General features: G+C 45.1%; 1 protein-coding gene across 1 annotated transcript in view; it reads right to left on the minus strand.

The window, feature by feature from the left end:
* The window catches only part of ASAP3 (ArfGAP with SH3 domain, ankyrin repeat and PH domain 3), a 128603-nt gene that overhangs the window by 14477 nt on the left and 86664 nt on the right, over window positions 1-27462 (minus strand). The window contains exons 15-20 of the mRNA XM_060257553.1: window positions 20553-20686; window positions 12577-12671; window positions 10693-10873; window positions 7278-7363; window positions 5003-5118; window positions 822-889 (exon numbers count right to left, since the gene is read on the minus strand). Coding sequence (XP_060113536.1) covers window positions 822-889; window positions 5003-5118; window positions 7278-7363; window positions 10693-10873; window positions 12577-12671; window positions 20553-20686 — 680 coding nt within the window. The remainder of the gene's footprint in view (window positions 1-821; window positions 890-5002; window positions 5119-7277; window positions 7364-10692; window positions 10874-12576; window positions 12672-20552; window positions 20687-27462) is intronic.

Consider the following 27462-nt stretch of genomic DNA (forward strand, 5'->3'; position numbering starts at 1 on the left):
AGCCCTGTTGGATCAGGCCAACGGCCCATCCAGTCCAACACTCTGTGTCACACAGTGGCCAAAAAATTTTATACACACACACACACACACACTGTGGCTAATAGCCACTGATGGACCTCTGCTCCATATTTTTATCTAAACCTGCCATGCTTGTGGCCGCCACCACCTCCTGTGGCAGTGAATTCCACATTTTAATCACCCTTTGGGTGAAGAAGTACTTCCTTTTATCCGTTTTAACCTGTCTGCTCAACAATTTCATTGAATGCCCACGAGTTCTTGTATTGTGAGAAAGGGAGAAAAGTACCTCTTTCTCTACTTTCTCCATTCCATGCATTATCTTGTAAACCTCTATCATGTCACCCTGCAGTTTTCATTTTAAGAAAACCAAACCCCAGCCTGTATCTCTTCACTTTCAGAGTTATAATAATAATTATTATTATTATTGTAAGGGGAAAAACACAGTAAACAGCATTTGGAGGACAAATACTCAGGCAAAAGCCTGGTTTAAAAAGAAGGCTTTTCCAGGCCTCAGAGTTTCATGAAACTCTGCACCAAATGAATATCCATGGAGGAAAGGTGTTCCAGAATAGAGATGCCATAACAGAAAAAAGTTCCATCTCTCATTGCGACTTGCCTAGGTCCAATTTAAACATGATGTTGGTGAGGCCTAATAAACAACCATCCTCAACTCTGCATCGGCCAGCATGGTTTGCCATTATCTATGGTTTTGCTAAGGCCAAAATTCAATTTTTTTCAAAATTCATAAGGCGAGGAAACTAGCCTCACGACCCTTTTCTTCTACACAGACAAGACACACCTACCAGATCTTCGCACTCTGCATGCTTGTACTTTCTTGCCACATCCAAGGGAGTCTCACCCGCTGCATTCACTAGACAAGGAGGGGGGGGCATGGGAAATGTGACAAATATATTTAATATTTCTGTAACAGTTTGTTTTTTCATTGTCCTAAGTGCATCATGTAACATTACTTTGCTCCTCCTTACCGCAGCCCTGTAAGAAGGGCCAATATTACCCCAGACTGAAGATGCTGCTGAAGTTAGATTGAGGTATGATTTGAACTAGAGTCTTCCTGAATTGTTCTCCTTTTTTCCGTTCTACCCTGCCTTTCTCCCCAGTGGAGACCCAAAGTGCCTTAAATTGTTCTCTCCTCCATTTTAATCCTCAAGGAACCTTTTATCCTTACAAGCCGGTTAGGCCCAAGGTCACACAGCTTCCACGGCAGAGCAGGGAACTCAAACCTAGGTCTCCCAAATCCTGGTACAACCACTACACCACACTGGCTTTCAAGGTCATCTAAATGTTCTGAAAAACACCCTTTGACCAAGATGGTATCTAAGAAAATCCCCTGAAACTAAGAGCTATTGCAGCCTTGCCTAGTTCCAGCTTTCTGTCTCACATGCCACACCACTTCTGCCTCCAAATACAAAGCATTTTGAGACAAGGTCCAAACAGAGAGCCGGTCCAGTGCTGTCACAGATTTTTGGTTCATTAAAAAAAAATGAAGTTTTGATTCAAAAGTCTGGTTCAGGTTTCTGAGGCCTGCTTTGGGGTATTTTCTTAGAGACTCAAACTGCCTTGCTGGGGAAAGAACTCGCACTGGGAAGATAAGATAGCCGTACTAGAAAGTCATTGCCCAGTACTGTCTCCCAATTAACATGCCATCCAATTAAACACCTGTGAGAAACCAATTTGGGCTGGCTGCAGACAGACCCATCTCCTCTCACATGGTCAGAGGAATTTGGTCCCAGTGATTAGCTCATTCAGTTAGCTAGAAGGTAATTCCTGAGGGCCCTGATTGCCTAGTAATACTTAGGACCCTTAGCAATACAGGAATCATCTCAAAACCTATTCTTCAGCCTGGAGGGTACCTACATCTTCCCAAGCCATCTTGGACTTACGCTTGCTGAAGCCAAACAGCACTGGCTTTGCTGACTAGACAGAGTTTATTTTATTTTATTTATTTTATTCGATTTATATCCCGCCCTACCTCACTGAGGTGGGCTCAGGGCGGCTCACAACACAAAAAGCTAACAAAATCAATTTAGAATACATTAATAATTAGAATACATTAATAATTATAATTATAATTATACAATACATAAAATACATATAAAATACATAAAAACACGTAAAACTCACTTCAGTATGTACTATGCTACCTTCCTTAAATCAATTCTTCAGTATTCCAGTATTGAATAATCTGATGTTCGAGAGTTGTCTTGGAACCTGAAACTATTAATGGGTAACATCTTCTAACTTGTGAACCAATGTCTTACTACATTTTAGTTAGCCTCTGAATTTCTAGTTTTATTGTTTTCTCCTCACAGTAACTACTCTTGCTGAAAGTATTCCTTCCTCAATTATACACACACACACACTCTCTCTCTGGTCATTATTCTTCACAGCCTGCAATTTGAATCTGGTGCCTAGGCTGGCAGACCATCTACCACAATACTTGAGTTTTGTGGAATTCCTGCTGTGAGTCTACCTTGCAGGGAGAATTTCTTAGCGACTCCTGGGAACGTCAGGAGTTTATCCTTTGGCTTCTAGCGAGAGGAGTGTATCAAAGGATTGGTGGCAGTGTACCAGATCAAGGTACATGCAGCAGCTGGCTGCAAGTAAGCTTGTCCAATAGATACCTGTGATGGACAACAAAATATTACAGGCTTTTAAAGCCATGTTGCTTGAGAAAGGGTCAGCTAGCTGGAAAATGACTGACAGTTCACAGAGCTCATTCTGATTGGTTGAGCGCAGCTTGCTGTGGAATGAAACAGGCAGCCGTTTTTCAAAAAAAAATCAAGTGGGAAGGAGTCAGTTAGCCAGTTGGTATGAAAACAGTTCAAGTTGGAGTTGGAGCTAAGGAGGAGAGGGGACAAAAAACTCCTAGTGAGAGACTCTGAAGAAAATGGGTTTGTTGAACCCCATCTATAGCAGAGGAATGTGTTGTGATTTCTGCAAATGAGAGACTTGGGGTGGTGACATGATTCTGGCAAAGAAGTGTCAGAACTTCACATATTCGAGAAGTGAAAACAATCTCCTTGTGTGAACACCAAAAGCACTACTTGAGTGAAGAATAAGTCATTCTCAGTGTGGAAGCATATTATCAAGTTTACAGAGACTGTCCTTCCGGAAGATAAGGATTTGACAAAAGGTTTAAGGAAGCACAGAGGTTTCTCAAGCAAGTCAAAGGAAGTTATTGTTCTTAAGGAGAAGAGAATAACAATCTGACCAGAGGAAGAAGGGGGCAGATAGGAAAGCCCCTAGTCTATAAACTCAAGGTTAAAGCATAATAAGATCTCAAGTCTGCATGACCAACCAGTAGCAAGCTTAAGAGGAAGTGTAAGGCACTCTATTAACATCAGTATATCACAGTATAAGCAGTGAAAATCTATAACAGCAGCAAGCCTAAGTAAACCAAGGAAAAATTTAACTCTCTAAATATCTCTAATGTTCTAAAAAGTAGTTTTATATATATCTTTAAATATCTCTCTACCAATCCTAACCTAAATACAGTTTTCAATTCCCTGCCTGTTCATTCTAATACATTTGATTTCTGTTTCAACTTTCAGTGTGCCTAGGTGCCTATTTCTGAGGGAGAATTTTATAGAGGCACAGATCCTCCTCAAACACAGTTCCTTATCTGGGGTATAAGCCTACCAAGTATCAAAAAGTAATAAGGTAGGAAGAAGAAGATGATATTGGATTTCTATCCCGCCCTCCACTCCGAAGAGTCTCAGAGCGGCTCACAATCTCCTTTACCTTCCTCTTTACATCTTTATAAATGATGTGGATGGAGGAATAGAGGGATGCTTATTAAATTTGCCGATGATACTAAATTGGGAGGAGTTGCAAACACAGAAGAAGACAGAAACAGGATACAGGATGACCTTGACAAGCTGGAAAACTGGGCTAAAACAAAAAAAATGAATTTTAACAGGGATAAATGTAAAGTTCTGCATTTAGGTAGGAAAAATCCAATGCATGGTTATAGAATGGGGGAAACTTGTCTTAACAGTAGTATGTGCGAAAAGGATCTAGGGGTCTTAGCGGACCATACGCTGAAGACGAGTCAACAGTGTGATGCGGTGGCTAAAAAGGCAAATGCAATTTTGGGCTGTATCAACAGAAGCATAGTGTCCAGATCATGTGAAGTGATGGTATGGCTTTACTCTGCTCTGGTAAGACTTCACCTGGAGTACTGTGTTCAGTTTTGGGCACCACATTTTAAGAAGGATATGGACAAGATGAAATGGGTCCAGAGGAAGATGACAAAGATGGTGAGGGGTCTGGAGACTAAGTCCTACGAAGAAAGGTTGAAGGAGCTGGGCATGTTTAGCCTGGAGAGGAGGCGGCTGAGAGGTGATATCATCTTCAAGTACTTGAACGGCTGTCATAGAAAGGATGGTGTGGAATTGTTTTCTGTGGCCCCAGAAGGTAGGACCAGAACCAGTGGGTTGAAATTAAATCAAAAGAGTTTCCGGCTCAACATTAGGAAGAGCTTCCTGACCACTAGAGCGGTTCCTCAGTGAAACAGGCTTCCTCAGGAGGTGGTGGGCTCTCCTTCCTTGGAAGTTTTTAAACAGAGGCCATCTGACAGCAATGAAGATTCTGTGAATTTAGGGGGAGGTATTTGTGAATTTCCTGCATTGTGCAGGGGGTTGGGCTAGATGACCCTGAAGGTCCCTTCCAACTCTATGATTCTATGATTGCATGAACCAAGGCTCACAAGGCATTAACCGGGTGTATGTGATGAAATTCGGATGGGCAAAAGGAAAGCAAAATGCCATAAAGTCCCCTATGGAATCTTGAGTTTTGGATGGCTGTTTCCCAGCTGCATCTGTAAATGCTAAGTATGGAAGTCGTCTCCTAGAGGGTTCAAAGTAGGTACCCCATGAGAGTTCACACGCAGCAGTTCCTCATCTTGATCTCTGTGCCTTCTATAGACAGCTATCACTGAGCCCAGCTCACAAAAGCACACTACCTGCATTCATAGAGGCCTTCCCTTTCAGTAGCAGCTTGAGACAGTTGGGCTGATTGTACTGGGCCCCGTAATGGAGGGCTGTGTTCCCATCAGGAGTGGCTCCATCCAGATTTCCCCTGTGCACAGAAGACATATGAACATATGAAGCTGCCTTATACTGCATCAGACCCTCGGTCCATCAAAGTCAGTTTTGTCTTCTCAGACTGGCAGCGGCTCTCCAGGGTCTCAAGCTGAGGTTTTTCACACCTCTTTGCCTGGACCCTTTTTTTGGAGATGCCGGGGATTGAACCTGGGACCTTCTGCTTCCCAAGCAGATGCTCTACCACTGAGCCACCGTCCCTCCAGCAAACCAAACCCCACCCCACCCCCCCAAAAAATCCAGGTTTAGTTTTAAAAAGAATTCCAAGTTTCTAGTCCTCGTGGCCATAAAAGAACATTCCTTTCAGCCACCTCCCCCAGTCCTCTCCTTACCCAAAGGACAGGAACAACTAGACTCTTGAAATAACGCATACAAAACTAACATACATAAATATACAGTATTTTCACAAAACAAATGGATTAAGAATTCTAGCTTCAAGGGTGCAAAAGCCTGATGTATGCCTTAAAGGGCCCTAGTTTAGTGGGGGCAGCTCTAGTTCAGCTAGGCCTTGTTGGCAGTGAGTCCCAAGTTCATTCCCTGGCTGCTCCACTTAAGAAGAAGAAGAAGAAGATATTGGATTTATATCCCGTCCTCCACTCCGAAGAGTCTCAGAGCGGCTCACAATCTCCTTTCCCTTCCTCCCCCACAACAGACACCCTGTGAGGTAGATGAAGATATTGGATTTATATCCCGCCCTCCACTCCGAAGAGTCTCAGAGCGGCTCACAATCTCCTTTACCTTCCTCCCCCACAACAGACACCCTGTGAGGTAGATGAAGATATTGGATTTATATCCCGCCCTCCACTCCGAAGAGTCTCAGAGCGGCTCACAATCTCCTTTACCTTCCTCCCCCACAACAGACACCCTGTGAGGTAGATGGAGATATTGGATTTATATCACACCCTCCACTCCGAAGAGTCTCAGAGCGGCTCACAATCTCCTTTCCCTTCCTCCCCCACAACAGACACCCTGTGAGGTAGATGAAGATATTGGATTTATATCCCGCCCTCCACTCCGAAGAGTCTCAGAGCGGCTCACAATCTCCTTTCCCTTCCTCCCCCACAACAGACACCCTGTGAGGTAGATGAAGATATTGGATTTATATCCCGCCCTCCACTCCAAAGAGTCTCAGAGCAGCTCACAATCTCCTTTCCCTTCCTCCCCCACAACAGACACCCTGTGAGGTAGATGAAGATATTGGATTTATATCCCGCCCTCCACTCCAAAGAGTCTCAGAGCAGCTCACAATCTCCTTTCCCTTCCTCCCCCACAACAGACACCCTGTGAGGTAGATGAAGATATTGGATTTATATCCCGCCCTCCACTCCGAAGAGTCTCAGAGCGGCTCACAATCTCCTTTCCCTTCCTCCCCCACAACAGACACCCTGTGAGGTAGATGAAGATATTGGATTTATATCCCGCCCTCCACTCCAAAGAGTCTCAGAGCAGCTCACAATCTCCTTTCCCTTCCTCCCCCACAACAGACACCCTGTGAGGTAGATGAAGATATTGGATTTATATCCCGCCCTCCACTCCGAAGAGTCTCAGAGCAGCTCACAATCTCCTTTCCCTTCCTCCCCCACAACAGACACCCTGTGAGGTAGATGAAGATATTGGATTTATATCCCGCCCTCCACTCCGAAGAGTCTCAGAGCGGCTCACAATCTCCTTTCCCTTCCTCCCCCACAACAGACACCCTGTGAGGTAGATGAAGATATTGGATTTATATCCCGCCCTCCACTCCGAAGAGTCTCAGAGCGGCTCACAATCTCCTTTCCCTTCCTCCCCCACAACAGACACCCTGTGAGGTGGGTGGGGCTAGAGAGGGCTCTCACAGCAGCTGCCCTTTCAAGGACAACCTCTGCCAGAGCTATGGCTGACCCAAGGCCATTCCAGCAGGTGCAAGTGGAGGAGTGGGGAATCAAACCTGGTTCTCCCAGATAAGAGTCCGCACACTTAACCACTACACCAAACTGGCTCTCACTTAAAAGGGTGGTTGTTATTAGGAAAGAGCTTTGAGTCATTGCCAGTCCAAAACAGACAATAGTGGTCTACATGGGTCAGCTCCATACAAAATAGTTTCATCAGGAGTCAAAAGGAAGCATAGCTCACCCTACTTCCCTAGCTTCACCTTACCCATTCTGGATAATGAAATCCACTAGCGGAAGGGAGGACTTTCTGGTGCAGCGAACAGCCAGGTGTAGGGGGAGTTCCCCTTGTTCCTATCACAAGGAAAGAAAAGGAACAGTGTGCAAAGCCTTCTGGGCTCAGTTAGATCGAGGATGGGAAAAGTCATACACAAAAACGATCCAATGGACATACAGCGTGCATTGCATAAGTGCGCTTTTGCAAGGGGGTTACCTCTTAGCAACAACCTTTATTGGCATAACAGCATAGATGTGCACAATCGGCAAGGGAGAAAACATATATTCCCCCAACATTTGAAACATTCCTCTCCTTTTAGAAGCACAGCACAGATATTTTGCCACAGTCTTGTTTAAACAATTTTATTGATAACATATGGTAACAATGTCTAATTATATCATTACTATCCCTAACCCATATGATATTTTCCAATCCCCCCTCCTTCCATTACTGGACTCCCGCTGAAGTTATATACTTGAGTTCAGTTATAAAGGTACCCTTAACCAATCAAAGTTCAATGTCTCTCTTTTCTCATACACATTGTTAAAAAATTGCCCAATGTCTTTTTACATTCCACTCTTTCTCTATATATCCTCTAAATTTCTTCCACTCCTTTTTGAACACTTCCAAATCATAACCTCTTAAAGTTCTTGTTAATTTGTCCATCCCACTCCACAATAAAACTTTCACGATCCAATCCCATTTCTCTGGTATTTTTTCTTGCTTCCACAACTGCGCATACAATGTCCTAGCAGCTGCGAGCAAGTACCAAATTACAGTTCTATCTTCTTTTGGAAATTTTTCCATTTGTAATCCCAACAGAAAAGTCTCTGCAACTTTCTTAAAGTCGTATCCCAAAATTTTAGATATTTCTTGTTGTATCATCTGCCAAAACTTTTTCGCTTTTTCACAAGTCCACCACATATGAAAAAAAGAACCTTCATGATTTTTACATCTCCAACATCTATCTATTTTGCCACAGTCTCAATAATCTCAGGGTTATAAGAGGACAATAGGAAAAGAGTCTTACCACCATCAGATTGTCCCTCATGCTTTCGAAGAAGAGGATCTAAGTAAATGGCATGAATATCACAGTGAAATGTACAATGCAGGAGGACATGTTCAGTACTTTCTATATCCCTTGAACCACAACCACAAAACCTGTTGGAATATGGAGTTTTCTTAAACCTCCCATACAGCACAGCAGAAGGAAGGACATTAAAGCGAACTAACATGAAGGCTCTATGAAGGTTAGGGGAAGTCAAGCAAGAAAGATATGTCCTCAAGGTTCCACTAGAGGAGATCCCCCACCTCAAAGGGGAACATCGGTCAGAGGCAAGGCTTCTGAGTTCTTGCATTTAAATATCTACAAGTTGTTGTTTAATCAAAGCAAATGCAGTCGTCTCAGGGAGGGAGACGAAATCATCAAAACTGAACCCAATTATGGAGAGGTTTTTTTTTTCTATATTGGGAAGCCATGCAGATAGTTGGGGTTCAGATAGCATGTAAGCAATGAGACTATTGGGGCTACTCCTAAAATGTAAACTTAACCAGAATTTAATTGTTATAATCCAGGCTTTTGTCTCTAGGAGTCTTAGGTCTCCTACTGTGGCTAAATATCTGTGCTGTGCTTCTAAGAGGAGAGGAATGTTTCAAATGTTGGGGTAATATATGTTTTCTCCCTTGCCGATTGTGCACATCTGCTGTTGGCTTTATTGGCTTTATCTGCTTTATTGGACTTTGGAGTTACTGATCGGGGATCGGTGCTGGCGCTTCATCCCATGAGTGTGAAGCACAGAGACCACGAAGAAGATCTTCCCACTAGTGGATAGGAGACTAATAGGTCTATAATTGCTAGGAAGCTGACAATATTTTTTAAATATAGGGACTGCTATTGTATTTGTCCAAGCTTCGGGTATCAAGCCCGTCCTATCAATTACAGTAAATAGGGCAGCTAAAACGGGGGCCCACCACTCAGGAAATGCCTTAATAGCTTCAGGAGGGATGGCATCAGACCCGGGGGTTTTCCTCAGTTTGATTAGCGCTATCAGGAATTCAACCTCTGCTACTTGTACTGGTGGCCACTCTAAACAATCATCCAAACCAAGCTCAGATTCTTCTACAGAATTAACTCTATTCTCCTGAAAAAATCTTCAAAAAATGTTCATACCAAGTATTTACTGCCATTGAGCTACTTATGAAGCCTTTCCTACCCATAGAGTCTGAAATCAAGGCCCAGAATTTCGTGTCGTTATTTATTGTGGCTTGGAGGAGGGGTTCCCAGCATTTCTGTAAAAAGACTTTTTGCTTATTTTTATACAGTTGGTGTAATACAGTTTTAAGCTCAAAGTACTCCTTTGGTGGGTACACTAAGTCCGATTCCCATATTGATGGTAAATAGTATGCGGTTGGGTCTTCATATTATGACACTCACTGTCAAACCAGCCTCGTGTGCATACCTCCCTTGCTTGGTACTGTTGCTCAGATTGTAACATCAGAACATCAGAAGAGTTGAAACATAATTTTATCATGCACCTGAAACAACTCTGATGGCTGGTTCAAATTCCTTAATAATAATAATAATAATAATAATAATAATAATAATAATAATAATAATAATAACTCTTCTAAAATATGAGAATCGACGATGCCAGCTGCCTTTCTGGCAGCCTTGTTAGATGAATAAATTCTGGGCATCCTTTCTGTCACACTTCCAGGGTCATCTCTCAGGTATTCCTGCCCTACAGACTCATCACCATCCAAGAATCAAGAGGATATCCAGCCTAGACCACATTCTTGGTAGGCTTGCCATTTGCACACCTGTGGTGGGTAAACCCTTACCCTCAAACCCAGTTCCCCTGCCCTCAAGAAACTGAGGACAAAAATAGCTGGAAAGTGGCCTCTATAATGAAGCTCTAGGAATTTCTCCACGTCTCTGTGGTTTTTTGCCACAGGAATCAGGGGAAATTCTTAAATTGTCACCCAGAAGTGATGCCACAAATGCCTCAAATGCCACTTGCTCCAGGCATTGCCCTCAAAATCTCCCAGTATTTGCCAAGGCAATGCCTGCAACCCTAATTCTTGACATCCTTCTAGCTTCAGGGTCTGGTTTTGACCCCTACTTCCCTTGTATCCTTCTTGACATATTCTGCTGGGAACCTAACTTTCTTTCTCGTTCATCAGCATGTGTTTATTAAATATTCACCTTCCTAGGAATCTTGGCTTTTAGCTTGATGAAATACAGGCTCACAGTCCTCATGGTTGTAGAGGGGGAAAGTCTAACAACCTTACTCTACATGGAGTTCAAGGGTTGCTGGGCCAGCTCCACTCGTCCTATGAGGAAGCAATACCACACAATATGTTTTCCATGCACCACTTGTTGCATGGCCCATTTTACTGCCCTCACCTGGCCTTCAGGGCTGGTAAGAGGTTTGGTTAGATCGTGACCCTCTGCAAAGCCCTGGAGCAGTGCAAAGAGATCCCCACTACAGATTGCTTCCTGGAGCCGGTAAGGGTCCTCTTTGCCAGCTTTGTGAACGTACTTGCGCTCCATATATTTTGCCATGATGAATTCCTTCCGGGTGCTCCTGTGTGAAGAAAAAAAGGACCCTGTATTTGCTGCAGAGTCATGCAAGTCGGAAGAAGTTGCCCGTTCATTCAGAGTTGTCAAGCATTGGTACTTCAAACAAACGATTCAAAGATGATACAATTGCTCATTTTATTGATAATCCAGCACTGTCTCAGGGTACGATATCTTGAGAGTGATACAAAGGGTCAGAAAGCATAGTGTTTTAAAGGATACTTCAAAGGCAACAGTTGAGATAGCTATAGGTCATAACATGTACTTGTGAATTACTACAGATATACAAAGAATACTATCACGGGTTAAGTCTTCCCTGGTTCCCAGACTTTCCTTGATAAACAGGATGAAGGGGAACTAGTTGGGGGGGAGGCGCCTCCTTTCTTCTATCATCAAAGTTGCTTGCAAGCCCTATAATTCTACCGTAAGGTGGGAAAATATAGCCAGGTGTGAAAAGACAGAGGGGGGTGAGAGAACAGCACTCTTTGAAATGTAACTACGGGGGAGAGGGGAACGGGGGAGAGGGGAATGGTTTACAGTAAGAATAAAGGGAACTGACTTTAATAACTGTATGGTTCAAGACCCAGAAATAGCATGCTTGACAGAGTACTGCTATCCCACTCTCACTCCAAAGAGCTCAGGGTGGTATGCATGCATATCCCTTCCTTCTTTCATCCTTATAACAACCCTGTGAATTAGGCGAGGCTCAGGAGAGTGACTGGCCCAGGGTCACTCAGCAAGCTTCACGGCAAGGTGTGGACTTAACACCAGCTCTTTCAGATCCTAGAGTAACATGCAGATATTGCCTTGGTGCTAGTAGCCATCAAATGCAACCTTGTGCTTGCAGTCAAACCCTAGAGTTGGAATACTACACCAGCAGTGTCTGGGGGTGAGGGCTTGTGATGGAAAACCTAAAACTTACTCAGGCCCAATATGCCACCTAGAGTGTCTGGAATCTTGGCTCACTGGCCCCTTCGTTTCCATTCAAACATTGGATCATCCTGGGAGACTTAATCCCTTTTGGACAAAAGACTATGCCATTTGGCTCAGACCACCTATCTGTCATGGAAGATCAGATCCATGACCAGATACTTGATGGAGGTGGGACTATATTTATATGGCTCTGATCGGTAACATTAGCCCCCGACATCAGAGATAGGGATTTGGCTGGGATTGCGGAAATCAGCTTGTCAGAAAGGAGGCTGGCTTAAGTCTAATTCCATTTACTATAAAAAAAAATGGACATTCAGAATTTTCCTTGTCTTCACTTTTCAGGACACTGGGTCCACAGGAGGTTGGGCAGCTGATGATTCCTCCAACCTTTAGTTACTGCAAGAAACTCTGCACATGCTCTGAGGAACCTGCTAAAACTCAGGTAATGTGAGTTTAGCTTAGCTGCTTCAATAGTACTACTTTTTACTTAAACTTCCCTGCGCTGTTGTTGCTGTGTGTCTTTCTGGGGTTTCTACCCTGTCACTTTGTTATTGTTATAATATTGTACCGGAAGGGTGCCTTCTCAACAGGTCAACAGGTCTCAGGAGATCCTGAATGGTAGCAGTGGGTGACCAGTGTATTTTCCTTTAGTATGAGGGAATTCCCCAGCAAAAAAAAGGCACCATTTCCCCCTTCTTACCATAACAGGGCTTTTCATCCATTCCAACTAGACCCTTTCCATGCCCTCTTCTTGCATAATACTCAATTTTTACTCACATATTACTGCTTGAGGACGGTTTCAGGCTGTCTTGTTCCAGCAATGTGGCCTCCATTACTTCATTAAACTTGGCATTTCCAATGCTGATTGCCAACTGTACAAAAAGAAGGTGGAAGCAGTGTGTCACAGGTAGCCATTGGACTAGCTAGCACCACAGTTTAAGGTAAAATAATACAGGATGTCATTGCATATGCCTTTGCTATTGCGATAGCTGTTGACCTCTGATTTACCTCCATACCAGTAACAGGAAAAAGAGCACCATTCCCTTTGACTGGCTTCAGGCAATACTGGTTCCTAAAAGTGCAATCTAGGAGGAAGTTGGAGGCAGATTCCTGGGAAACAGCCTGCATCTATCAGCCACTAGGATCATCCAGCCACGAGGCATAGCGTTCATCAAGAATATGTGAAGTTGTTTTGTATCAAGCCGGATTATTGGTTAATCTTGTTCAGTGCAATCCTATCTGATTTCTAGGAAGGATCTTGGAGAGCAGCTAATATCTTTTCACTGATGAGCTGGAGCCAAACTAAATGGGAAATCCCCATCGATTTATTATTTTATTATTTATTTATTGAATTTATAGATCCCGCCCTTTCTGCAAAGCACGCTCAGGGTGGGTTCCATCATAAATCCAACATTAAAACAATATTAAAACAGAAGACTTCCAGTTTCGGCGCCTCACAGTGAGGAGCGGTTGCGGACTTTGTCCTGATGACCGCCCTCAAATCTTCCAGCTGGGGGGTCCCCCCTTGAGGGGAGACCCGATCCAAGGTCCTGGGAAGGGGCCCAGGAGATAAGTGGCTTGACGGGGGTCTCAGGAACTCGGCAGCAGTTGAGTTCTCAAGCCTCTGTCGCTGCAGAGCTCTGCTGCATTGACTGCCATTTTTAAATGGCTCAAGAGGTGGCAACTACCTTCTTTTTCAAGCGTTTCTGCTACCACTGAACGGATTCTGATCTTGATATCTCTACTGTAAGTTCTTTTTTTATAACTAAGGGTCTGGATTTGGTGTTTGTGGCTGAACTTTCGAGGCAAAACCGAACTGGAGTTTAAAAGGGAGGGGGTGAGGCAGTGAAACTTGACCAAACCCCACTCTTCCTAACTCTCAGGGCTTCTTACAGTTTTTTTCTGTTTGCAAGATTTTTGAAAATTATTTGGTGCCCTAAGTTCTTGGTTTTTCCATCAGTTTTTATTCCTTTATTGATTTTAATTTGCAGTTTGAGGACTTATATAAAGTTCTTATATAAACTTATATAAAGTTCAATATTGGAGACTTCAAATGTAACTTAAGTTGGAAAGTCAAGCTAAACCTTTTTTTCTAACAGAATTTTAAACCATAAGCCTTTTTTTTCCTTTTTCTTTCCATTTGCTGTTAAGGTTTCATTCTTAGAATTTTTGAACAGTTTATTGTTCAGTATTGCAAATATTTTTTTTTGTATCGATCCTTCACCAATCACGGACTAGCGCGCGGGAGGGTGGTGGTGGCGCTAACTGAGAGGTTTACTCCTTTCGGGCCTCAGAGATCAATGGTATTGAATGTGCCAGTTTGGCGTGGGACATTGGGGAGGGATTGGCGATATGGCTGGTGTACTGTCCGCCTAACGCACCAGCCAGTGCCTTACCATCCCTGCCCCAGATTAAATTAAGCAAGCTGGAGAGTTTACCTACGACAGGATCAAAAAAGATGTATCAGCCTTGCAAAAAGCGTTTACAACTGGATACTGTATCTGAGATACGGAAGAAAGTTCATAATAACTCAAAGGAATTTGAAATACTTACTGAATGTAAAGACTTGAAATTAAAACAAGAAACTACTGAGCAACGGCTGAAATTGGCCAACCAAGAAATCAAAATATTAGAGACCCAAAGCAGAATTTGTAATTTATGTTTCAGAATTATCTCAGAAGTATTTGGTAAAACCTTAGAGGAAAATTTTTGTAAACTACTACAGGACTATTTCAAGATTGAAGGTGACTTTCCAGACATTAATCAGATGTATAGAGTCACTTTGAAATTTTCAAATAAATACATGAGAACATAAGAACATAAGAGAAGCCATGTTGGATCAGGCCAACGGCCCATCAAGTCCAACCCTCTGTGTCACACAGTGGCAAAAAATGTTATATACACACATACACTGTGGCTAATAGCCACTGATGGACCTGTGCTCCATATTTTTATCTAAACCCCTCTTGAAGGTGGCTATACTTGTGGCCGCCACCACCTCCTGGGGCAGTGAATTCCACATGTTAATCACCCTTTGGGTGAAGAAGTACTTCCTTTTATCCATTTTAACCTGTCTGCTCAGCAATTTCATCGAATGCCCACGAGTTCTTGTATTGTGAGAAAGGGAGAAAAGGACTTCTTTCTCTACTTTCTCCATCCCATGCGTTATCTTGTAAACCTCTATCATGTCACCCCGCAGTCGACGTTTCTCCAAGCTAAAGAGTCCCAAGCAATCTAGAGACATATTAGTTAAATTTACACATCAAAAACCATGAGATATTATTTTGAACAAGCAAAGGGAATCTCCTCTCAAAGTTTTGGTGACTGAAGTCCAGATTTTTCAAGACTAGCCTATGACCTTATTGAAAAAAAAAGAAATTTACTTGGAACAAAGAGCTAAAATAATTGTAAATGGGGATGTAACAGATGAAATAAGGCTCTGGAAAGGGACAAGACAGAGATGTCCCCTGTCACCTTTATTATTTATCTTAACATTGCAATTCAAAGAGAGGAAAATATTCAGGGGCTGAAAATTAAGGGGGGGGGGGAAGGAATTCAAGTTTCAGGCCTTCGCCAATGACCTGATAATCGTCTTGGATGATCCACTCAAATCTATTGGAGCCTTGAAGGAGGAACTTAATGAATTCGCAAGTGTAGCTGGAATGAAAATAAACATGGAGAAAACTAAGCACATTACTAAAAACATGAATAAACAGGAAAGTAAAGAGTTAGAGGATAAATCTAAATTTCAAGTTGTTAGAACTGTAAACTACCTGGGTGTAAGGCTAACGAACAGGTGCAGTACGATATATGACCAAAATTATTTAAGGTTAATGAAGGAATCAGAACAAGATTGTAATAAATGGCAAAGGTTGCAGCTGTCCTTTTTTGGGAAGAATTGCTGTGGTGAAAATGAACATTCTGCCAAAGGTTATGTCTTTATTTCAAGTTGTGCCCGTGATTCAAGGGAAAATGTTCTTTCAAAAACTGAATGATCTAATTAGCGATTTTATATGGCACAGGAAAAGGCCTCGAATTAGGTGTAAGTTATTACAAGACTCTAAAGAAAGAGGAGGCTGTGCTTTGCCAAACTGGGAATTGTACTTCAGAGCCTATACTTTGGCATGGATGAAGGAATGGGTAAGTTTAGAAAATAGGAGGCTGTGAAGTTTAGAAGGACACGAGTTAAAAGTGGGATGGCATGCCTTTGTTTGGTATGGAATTGAAGGGCACAAATATTTCTCCAATCGTTTAATTAGGAAATCTCTATTAGCTGAATGGAACAAAACAAAGGAAATGGTGTATAGCAGGGGTGGCCAATGGTAGCTCTCCAGATGTGTTTTGCCTACAACTCCCATCAGCCCCAGCCATTGGCCATGTTGGCTGGGGCTGATGAACATATGAACATATGAAGCTGCCTTATACTGAATCGGAACCTTGGTCCATCAAAGTCAGTGTTGTCTACTCAGATTGGCAGAGGCTCTCCAGGGTCTCAAACTGAGGTTTTTCACACCTATTTGCCTGGACCATTTTTTGGAGATGCCAGGGATTGAACCTGGGACCTTCTGCAGATGCTCTACCACTGAGCCACCGTCCCTCCCCAAGGAGTTGTAGGTAAAAAAAAACATCTGGAGAGCTACCGTTGGCCACCCCTGATGTATAGGAAAATACCATATTGGGTCTCATCATTAGAAGCTTTTGCACAGCCCCATTTGCTTAAATTTAAAGAACCAATTAGATATGAAGATCTTTCGAAACAAGATATGACCCATAAATCTAGCAAGGAACTGGTAGAACAAAACATTATACTAGACTGGTGGTTGATGCAACAGCTGAAGTCGAGGTATAATAAGGAGAAGGGATTTCAGTTGCAAAAATGTGTAGTGGACAAATCGTTGCTTGAGGTCGATGATAAACTGATTAGTAAACTATATAGATATTTATTACAGATTGATTTGATGAAGAAATAAAAAAAGTGATGATAATATGGGCTAAAAATTTTGGTCATGGTATAGAGATGGAGAGGTGGTCAAAATTGTGGAAAACTAACATGAAAATTGTGGAAAACTAACATGAAAACTAACATGAAAATCACAAGATCAACTGCTCTTAAAGAAAACATAAATAAGATGTTCTACCGTTGGCACATGATGCTGGAAAAACTAGCAAAAATGTATCCTGGTCTCTCAAATGTCTGCTGGAAATGTGATAAACATGTAGGTACATACTTTCACGTATGGTGGCTGTGTAAAAAAGCAAGAGAATTTTGGACCAAGGTACACAAACTACTCCAAAAGATATATAATGTAGTCATTCCTTTTAAACTAGAGATATTCTTATTAAATTTGACATCTGATAAGCTGGGGAAACAAACAGAACACGTTACAGTGAATGTAATAACTGTTGCAAGAATATTAATGGCAAAACATTGGGAAAAAGAGAATTGCCAGCATTGGATGATTTACTAGTAATGATTTTGAATACAGCAGAAATAGATACTTTGATAAGTTAAAAGAAAAAGACAAGAAGCTAATTGAAGGTAAATGGATTTTGTTTTATGAATGGCTGTGTGGGAAGAACAAGAAAGTAGGAACTGATTAAGAGGCCGAATGTAGGTAAATAGATAACAAGGAAAATAACTGAAATGTTAAAAAAAACATGTAAATCCTGCCTCCACTTCTAAATTCATGTTGAACGTGTGTAAGTCAAGTTGGGTGTGGGGAAGGGTAGTAGAAATGTTCAATATTTGTATGTATGCGGTAGAGATATGTCTATTGGATGTGATGATAATAATTTTTACAAGTTTTTAAAAATGGCCTTTTCCCATCTTCGGCAGGCCCGGCAGCTGGTTCCCTACCTCTCTTCCCGCGACTTGGCTACAGTGATCCATGCAACGGGCACTTCCAGATTAAACTATTGGAATTCACTCTATGCAGGCGTGCCCTTGCACCTGATTCCGAAGTTGCAACTGGTGCAGAACATAGCAGCGCACTTACTGACTATGATGCCTTTACGGGCGCATATTCAGCCGGTCTTCTGTGAACTGCACTGGCTGCCAATAGAGTTACAAGTCAGGTTCAGGTTTCTGGTTTTAACCTTTAATGCCCTGAATAGCCAGGGGCCAACATGGCTGTGAGACTGCATCTCCCCACAGGGCCTTTAAGATTGGCTGGAAGTCTCTGGCCCCAAAGAAGTCCGTTCAGCCTCTATGAGGGCCAAGGCCTTCTTGGCTCTGGCCCCAATCTGGTGGAATGAGCTTCCCATAGAGATCAGGGCTTTGTGGGACTTACTAGGGTTCTACAGGGCCTGTAAGATAGAGCTCTTCTACCAGGTTTTTAGTTAAGGCCATGGACACTTGATAGATCTGCCCCTTCTGCTGCAATTAGCTATTCTTTAACTACTCATGGGTGATACAAATTGCACTGAGTTATATCTAGATGAGCAGACTCAGGGAGCTATCCACCATCTTGTTGATCTACAGTGTTACGCATATTTTATATTGAGAAATGTTTATCTTTTTTATGTTTTAATGACATGTTGTATTTTATTCTATTTGTAACCTATCTTAGCCTGCTTTGGCAGGACGGGTGGGACAGAAATCCCATAAATAAAATAAAATTTAAAAAAAAAATTCTAAATACCCTTTGATGCAGAAATCGTAACACTTGTTTAATGTTTTCATTACATCTGAAAGTACATGGGCTAATAAAAATAGATTGTTTGCATATGCTAAATAAGGTACCAGCTGGCCGCTTAGATAAGGACAAAAGGATCTATAGTCCTGTCTAGGATGAAAATAATTTATACATGAATTAAACAAATGAGGGGCAAAGATGCAGCCCTGCCTCACACCTCTTCTTACTCTGATTGGGTACAGGAGGGTGCAGCTACCTGGTATACAAATCTGGAGAATACTTCCAGAGTATACATTACCCATGTTAAAAAGTTTTTCCCAACGTTTAATGAGAGATAAATAATCCAATGCACCACAAAGATCAATAAATGAAGAGTAACAAACGGAGTAAAAAGTGAAGTGCCACAATTCTATCTTGTACCAAAAATACATAAAGGTACCTTCCCTGTTTCAGAAAGATCCATAGTTTCATGATGTGGATCTGTTTTACAACCTTTGAGCCAGAATTTGGAGCTTTTTATTAAGTCCACTATTCAGACCACTGGTTCTTAATTAAGAAGTACTATGAATTTTCTAAACCACATTAACAAGTTTTTTTGTGGAGTGGGGTTACCCCCCCCCCCTCTAATGTGCTTGGTTCTCCTTTATGTCAATGTTACACAAGATGTACTATGGGAGGTGCTAGGGAAAAAAGAGATGAAGTCTTGAGGTCTATGGCTAATATCAGTAAACTACAATAAAATACTAAACTAACTTGCCTCTCTGAATTTAAAAACAGAAAATAAATTATGGAATATTGACAACTGCAATGTAGACATCTTTATGGAGCAATAAAGTGTCAATACATGCTTTCCCCTTACGTGGCAAATGTCCCTCTTGGAAGTCCATCTGGAGTGTTTAAAAATCACTTACGTTCTTATTATAGATTCCAAAAACTCAGATAGATTTGACTTCTATTGACTCTTTCCCCGCCTCCTTTTTTCAACAAAGGGTAATGTTAACTTTTAAAACTTTTGAAATTCCTAGGATAATTTTAAAAAAAAAAAAAAAACATAAGATGCTACTGAAAAAACAGAATTCATATTAATTGAGTCTTTAAAAATAACTTGGTGTGGTTAAATCATCTGATGTGGAGAATCAGGTTTCTATTAACAAAAAAAACAGAAGAAACATTCATTGAGCCAAATATAAACCTAATTGATATAGAAATTAATTTTTCTGATCCCTTAATCGAGACTTTAGGGAATGAACAACACATCCTGGCTGAAGGACTTGATGATTTAAAAGAAAAATGATTTTTTTGCTACCAGAACAGCGAAAGAGTTAAAGGAAGCTATATTTACTAACTCTAACTCACTTCAGGCAGTATTAAGAAAAGTCTGAATTGAAAGCACTAGAGGTTAATTGTTTTTAAAGACAGATGGATTCTCATACTTGCCCATTTATTTGCCTTGATAATTCTTCAGGAATAATGCCAGTACCATAGAGAAAACGTATTATCATTACCATCTACAAAAGAGGTCCCAAGTATAATCCCAGTAATTTATAGACCCGTAAATCTGTTGTCAACTACAGGGAAGCTTTATGCATTATATCTGTGCAGCCTTTGTTACCCCATCTTGGAGTTCTGTTAGTTCCTACCTCTGTTTGCTTGGGAGGATGGCTGACAGGCTGCTCCCAAGAGAATGTTTTTGTTCACACTCTTCCGAATTCTTATCTAAAAAACTGACTTGTTTTCCTCCTCCACTGAGTGCCAGTTGAAAGATCTCTCGGTGTCTAATATAGCTTTATGATATTCTTGATTCATAGCCAGTGATTAGGGAATAAAATGTTCAGTTTTAGCTATGTATCTTGTCTCAGGTTCTGGTTGTTTTACTGTTTATGTTCAAGGCCCAGAAGACTGAAGTTTGCTATTTCTGTAAGTCTGATGCTTTATTAAAATATCCTTGTAAGCAAACCTGCATCTTGCATATCATTTTTTTTAAATTTCTGTGAACCTTGGAGTTCCTGGCCAGAGTCCCAAACAATATCTACTTAAGCTTTTATCACATTTAAAAGTTAATGAATCACAGGGGGTAGGTTCCTCCCATCCCACCCAGCTCACAGAGAAAATGCTCACCAGTAATTCCGAAGTGCTGAGCACATCTAAGGTCAGGGACTGGATGCGGGAGTAGTGGACGCCCAACTCACGATGGATTCCTGAGCACTCTATACACGTCAGAATGCCAAGGTTGGTGGAAAGCCAGGTGGGATCTACAAAGAAGCAGCTGCACTCAGTGGTGTTGTGCAAGCGACATTTCCTTTTCTTTTCAACTCAACCTCCATGCAGATGCCCCCTCCCAAAGCAGATGGGACACTCTGCTCTACAGCCTTGAAGGATCAAAGAGATTTGTACAAGGAGTGAGGGCTGATTCACACATTACAAAGTCCACAAAGACTTCTGATTAAGGGAATTAAGGCTGCAGTATAATGAAAAAAAGAAGGGTGCTTTTATGGAGTCAACGGGGATGTAATCTCTTTCACTGTTTATATTTTACTAGTAATAAGGCCCATTGTGAAAAAAAAATACAACGGGCTCTAGAAAGAGGCTCTGGGTGAGTGCCCCCGCAGCCTTGCTGTCTTCCAGCCACCCAAGTGAAGGCATGCACTCCCCCCCACACCTGAAGGGGAGCTGATGTCTGTAATCTGGAGAGCAGTTGTAATTCTGAATGATCTCCAGCCCTCAACTGTGGATTGGCAACAGTGGTTCACCAGGAGGAAATGGCATTGTATCTGTCTCATCCCTCCTCAAACCCCACCTTAAATCTCCAGAAATTTCCTAACCTGGAGTTGGCAACCATATTTCCTTCCCTTTATTTGTCCCTCTTTCAGCTTACCATTGCCTCCCCCCTCCCTGCAGCTTCTACAAAGGAAAAGGACAATCTTTCTTCACACTGGTGGGGGGAAAGACCAAAACAGATTACATCATTCTCCTTTCCCTGCTTTGATCTGCACAACATTGTAAATTAGGTTAGGCTGAAAGTCTGTGTCTGGCCCGAAATCACCCAGCCAGCTTGCACAGCAAAAACCTGGGTCTGGCAGACCCTGCTCTGAAGCCCCCCTCCCCCCAACCTTGGTTTTCACTCAGATCCTCATCAATGTTCCCTCTAAGTTGCAGAGTCTTGGGAGCAAAAATTCTACTTTGTGAGCTACTGCCATCAAAGTTGTGAGCTACTGCATAAATTATTGTGCTCTGGGGCCATTTTTCCTGAGCTAAGACAAAAAGGTGTGAGCTGAAGGCTAAAAATCTGTGAGCTAGCTCATGTTAACTCAGCTTAGAGGGAACACTGCTCCTCACCTTTGCTGTCTTCCCACCCTCCCTGCAGCATCCACCTAGTAAAAGCACAGTCTTTCTCCACAATGGGGACAAAAGCAGGAAGCAAGCAACTTCAGCAGTGTATAGATGGTATCGCTTTACTCTGCTCTGGTAAGACCTCACCTGGAGTATTATGTTCAATTTTGGGCACCACATCTTAAGAAAGATATAGACAAGCTGGAACGGGTTCAGAGGAGGGCGACAAAGATGGTGAGTGTCAAGTCTGCTATGGGTTACTCAATATCTGTATTAAGGTTGGTTCTGAAGTGAAGGAGTCTGGGTACTTTACAGTGTACACCGGGGGCTGCTAGCTCACTCTCCTGCCCCCTCTCTAGAAATGCCTTTGTTGTGTAACCTGCTTTGAAATGCTAACCTGTGAACAAGATAGTGGCGCCTTCCCAGCCTTGTTCTCTGTGGGGAGTATGGGGTGTCAAGACTTCGGTCTGGGAACGAAAGAAGTAGCATCCTAGTGTGAAGATGTGTTGCATAGATTGCCCCCCGTAGGAATCCTTTAGATTCATACTTTAAATACTGGATTAGTGCATATGTGTTTCAGTCCTTCAATCTCTGCCATGGTCCACAGTTCTGATTACAATAAACTTGCTACTTTATCAAGAGACTCGTTATTGAATTCAGCCGACTTGACATTTTGAAGGACTCCCTATCTTGGAGTTCAACCTTTCCGGCAACTGAAAAGGCGATGTCCGAACAGTCTCCGGAGAATGGAGGATTCCCAACCAGAGTGGAGGGGGCCGAGACACCCTGGCACATCCATACTGCCAGAAGGACCGCGGCCTCCCCTCCACAGTTTCAGCTGATGGCGACCCCACGGCAATACCAGCCAAGAACCTCCACTACGCTGATGGATCAAGCCCCGGTCCGTCGGGAGGCGATCATGACCCGCCACACCAAGCGGGTCCAACTGGCCGAGGCCGCCGCCGTCCACCTGGGCGAGGCGAGCGAAGGCGCCAGCGCCGCGGGGGCGCAGGACCTCGAGAGTGGAAGCGAAGGGGCCGAGTGCGGAGCGGAGGACGGAGGGGCGAGCCCCAAGGACCAGACCGATGAGGAGTACGAGACGTTTCGCGCGATGGTCCGCAGGGAGATCGACGGGGCGGTGAGAGACCTAAAGGACCAGATGCAGACCCTGACCGCGCAGCTGGGCAGAGCGCTGGGGGTGACCGGGGCTCGCCAGCAACAGCCAGCCCCGGCGGGTCCGCGGGGACCCCCGGCTCGACAGGGCCCCGCCGCTCCTCCACCCGGAGCGGCCCCGCAAGCCCCAGCGGCGCCCCCCCCTGCCCCGGTCAGACAAAGAGACCTGGGGGGGGCCGGGAGCTGGACGCCACGTTCGACGGGGACCCGGAGGAAGTGAACTACTTCGCGATCCAAGCAAACAGCTACATGCACTACTGGGGGGACTCATTCCCCGATGAGATGAGCCGCGTGGACTACCTCGGGTCGAAGCTACGGGGCGCAGCGAAGAAGTGGTATGTGAGCCTATGCGAAACCAACAGCCCGGTCCTCCATTTCGTAAACACTTTCGTGCAGGCCCTGCTGACCCAGTACGAGGACCCCCTGCAAGAAACCCGAGCGCTGGCGGCGCTGCGGAACATGAAGCAAGGGGCCCGATCCATCCGGGAGTACGCGGCCGACTTCCAGGCCAACGCCGCCCGGGCTCGGAACTGGAACGAGGTGATGAAGATCGAGCACTTCACCAATGGGCTGAACCCGAGCATCCTGGATAGAGCGCTCACGCAAGCCCGCCCCGATACCCTGGTGGGGTGGATTCAGCTGGCGGGGGAGGTGGAGACCAACCTGAAACGAGTGGCGATGCTGCGCCAAGCACTGGCCGCCGGCAGGGGAACGCCGAAAGCAAGCCCCGGGAAGGCTGAGCCACCTAAAATCAAGAAGCAGGCGGTGGCTGCCCCGGGGGGGCCCCGACGTTGTTTTCGGTGTGGGGACCCCAACCATCTAGCCTCCGGCTGCCCCCAATCAGCCACCGGGGCCGCCCCACCGCAGGGAGCCACCCGCCCGGGCACCCCCGGCCCCAAGAAAACCACCGGCCGCCCTAAGGACGCGGCGAAGAGCAGCGCGCTCCTGGTGCAAGACGACCTACAAGAGGAGGAGGTGCGTCTGTCAGAGGAGCTGGCCGAGCTGGCGTGGGAAGAGGAGCTGGCGGGAAACGACGCCGACCTGCTTTGAACGGTGCCAACCAGCAGGTCGACCGAGAGGAGGCACCGCTCACGGTGAGACCCACGGGAAGGTTGTACTTTATAGTGGTCAAATTGTTGAACCCAAAGCTAAAAAGGTTCCTACAGATCCGGGCCCTCATAGACTCGGGCTGTAATAGAGAGCTGATTTCCCCCAAGGTGGTGGAGGCTCTGGGATTGAAACGCTTGCAACTGCCCCACCCCATGCACTTTGAACAGATGGATGAGTCAGTAATGGGGGGGGAACCCTGCACGCAAGAGACTGAGCCGTGCCCCCTGGGGATTGAGGATCACTGGGACTCAGAGACGTTTGTGATCGCGCCCGCCTGCGGCTACCCCGTGGTCCTGGGAGTGGGGTGGTTGGAAAAGCACGAGCCCCTCATCCGCTGGAGAGCCCAGACCATCAGATTTCCCGACCCAAGTTGCAACCAGCACCTTTGGCAGGCAGCATGGGGGCCACGAGCGCCAGCCGCTCGGGAGAGGGCGTGCGTCCTGGTGGAAGAGGTGCACCATGTCCCGGACGCCTACCGCGACCTGATGGAGGTATTTAGTGAGCGGGAGGCCAACCAGCTACCCCCCCACAGGAGCACAGACTGTGCGATAGAACTAATCCCCGGGGAAAGCCTTCCCAGGGCCAAGCTCTACCAAATGGGGTGGGCTGAGAAGAAGGAGCTGCGAAAATTCCTAGACTTGAACTTGAAAAGGGGGTTCATCAGACCCGCGACGGCCCCCCACGCGGCCCCCGTGTTGTTTAGAAAGAAAAAGGACCACAGTCTTAGGCTTTGCACGGATTTTCGTGGGATTAACGCGATTTCCATGTCAAACGCCTACCCCATCCCCCTCATCAAAGATTTGCTAAGCACGGTGGCGGGGGGGAAGATTTTCACAAAGCTTGACCTGCGGGACGCGTACTTCCGAGTGCGCATCAAGGAGGGGGATGAGTGGAAAACGGCGTTCAACACCCCGATGGGGCAATTTGAATATTTAGTCATGCCGTTTGGATTGCAAGGGGCACCGGGGGTGTTCATGAATTTCATAAATGATGTATTGCGGGAATTTCTGTACAAGGGGGTGGTGGTGTACCTTGATGACATCATTATTTATTCGCAAGACGAACAATCCCATGTGAAACTAGTGAGGGAAGTGCTGGCCACCCTGCTGAAGCACCAGCTCTACGCCAAGCTGTCTAAATGCGAGTTCCACCGCACGGAACTAGACTATTTGGGCTTCCGGGTGTCTGGGGACGGGCTGGCCATGGATCCAGCCAAAGTTCAGGCAGTTCTAGAGTGGGCCCCCCCGAGGACACGTAGACAGCTCCAAAGTTTCCTCGGATTCTCCAATTTCTATAGGACATTCATTGAGGGGTTCGCCCAGATCGCTCTGCCCCTAACAGACCTCCTGAAGACGAAGGGGAAGGGGGAGGAGGCAAAGCGACCAGGGGCCAGGCTGAATTGGACACCGACTTGTCAGGCGGCTTTCGACCGGCTTAAACAACTGTTCACAAGCGAGCCGGTCTTAAGCCACCCAGATGAGCGGAAGGGGTTTGTGGTCCAATGCGACGCCTCCGACGTCGCCGTAGGAGCCATTCTCATGCAGAGGGATGAGGAGGGGAAGCTGAGACCCTGCGCTTACATTTCGCGAAAGTTCTCGGAGGAGCAGAGGAACTGGTCAGTGTGGGACAAAGAGGCTTTCGCTGTCATGTTTGCACTGAAAACTTGGAGGTCCTGGTTGGAGGGAGCCAGGGTGCCCTTTGAGATATGGACGGACCACAAAAATCTAGAGGCACTAACAGGGAAAAGAAAATTGAGTGAAAAGCAAATCAGGTGGGCGGGCTTCTTCTCCAGATTCGACTTCACCCTGAAACACATCCCGGGGACCCGCAATTTCCTAGCAGACGCCCTGTCCAGGCTCCCACAGCATGAGAGCCAGAGAGAGGAAGTGGTAGATTCCCTGATCCCCCCCACACAAGTGGCGGCTATGGTCACTACCCGCTCGCAGAGGAAAAAGGAATTGAGCGGGCTAAGCAAAGAACGAATCACCCTAGAGGCCGAACGGGAGGGAGGTGGGCGGCCGGAGGGGTTGCAGAAAAGAAAAGACGCTCTTTGGTACAAGGGGGAGAAACTGTACATCCCGGAAATATTAAGGAAAGAAATTCTCCAACTATGTCACTGCTCCAAATTAGCTGGGCACTTCGGCTATGTAAAAACCTTGCACTTGGTGCACCGGCAGTTCTGGTGGCCGTCCCTAAAGAAGGATGTGTCGGACTTTGTAGCTGGTTGCCCGGTGTGTGTGATGGCAAAAAGGAGGGGGGGGAAACCCCCGGGACTCCTACAGCCTCTGGAAACAGCAAAACGGCCATGGGCCATGGTGTCCATGGACTTCATAGTCGAGCTACCCCCCTCCCGGGGGAAAACAGTCATACTGGTGGTGGTGGACACGTTTTCAAAACAAGCCCACTTCATCCCCTGCAGCCAATTACCCACGGCCAAGAAACTAGCGACTTTATTTTTCGACCACGTGGCCAAACATCACTCCATCCCTGACAAGGTCATAAGTGACAGGGGGCCTCAGTTCGTTGCCACCTTCTGGCGGGAGTTTTGTAAGTTACTAGGGATGGAACAGGGGCTAAGTTCTGCCTATCACCCCCAGACGGACGGACAGACTGAGAGAGTGAACGGGGTGCTAGAGCAGTACCTACGGTGCTTTGTGAGCCTACGCCAGTCGGACTGGGTGGACCTCCTCCCCTTCGCTGAATACGCTTACAACAACAGCGCTCACAGTTCCACAAAAGCATCTCCCTTTGCAACAGTGTTTGGGTATGAGGGGAAGCCGATTCCCATGCTGCCAGGGGGGGAGGGATTGACGGGCTCAAGTTTCGAGCAATGGTGGCAAGGTCCCAGCCAATGTTGGCCAGCCATTCAAGAAAACCTGAAGCTGGCCAAGGAGGCGTATAAGAAACAGTACGATAAAAGCCATGTGCCAGTCTGGGACTTGAAGGTGGGGGACTCCGTGTACCTGTCAACAAAAAACCTGCCTCTGGCACAACCATCTAGCAAATTGGCTTTTAAGTTCTTAGGGCCATTCAAAATCAAGCGGGTAATCAACCCGGTGACAGTAGAGTTAGACCTCCCCCCTGCTCTTGGTAAAGTCCACCCTGTTTTTCATTGCAGCCTACTGCGCAGATCTCCGGGGCCGTCCAAATGGCATTCACAAGATTCACCAACCCTCCCCTCGAAGGGGGAGTGCCGGAGCCTCTCGGGGCCCGAGTTCCGGAGCCATAAATGTGACTCGCCCTCCTTGCAAGGCCGCCCGGCAGGAGGGGGATCCTAGGGGGGGCAGTATGTCAAGTCTGCTATGGGTTACTCAATATCTGTATTAAGGTTGGTTCTGAAGTGAAGGAGTCTGGGTACTTTACAGTGTACACCGGGGGCTGCTAGCTCACTCTCCTGCCCCCTCTCTAGAAATGC

The sequence above is a fragment of the Heteronotia binoei genome, chromosome 17 (genome assembly GCF_032191835.1).
Source record: "Heteronotia binoei isolate CCM8104 ecotype False Entrance Well chromosome 17, APGP_CSIRO_Hbin_v1, whole genome shotgun sequence".
Lineage (NCBI taxonomy): Eukaryota > Metazoa > Chordata > Lepidosauria > Squamata > Gekkonidae > Heteronotia > Heteronotia binoei.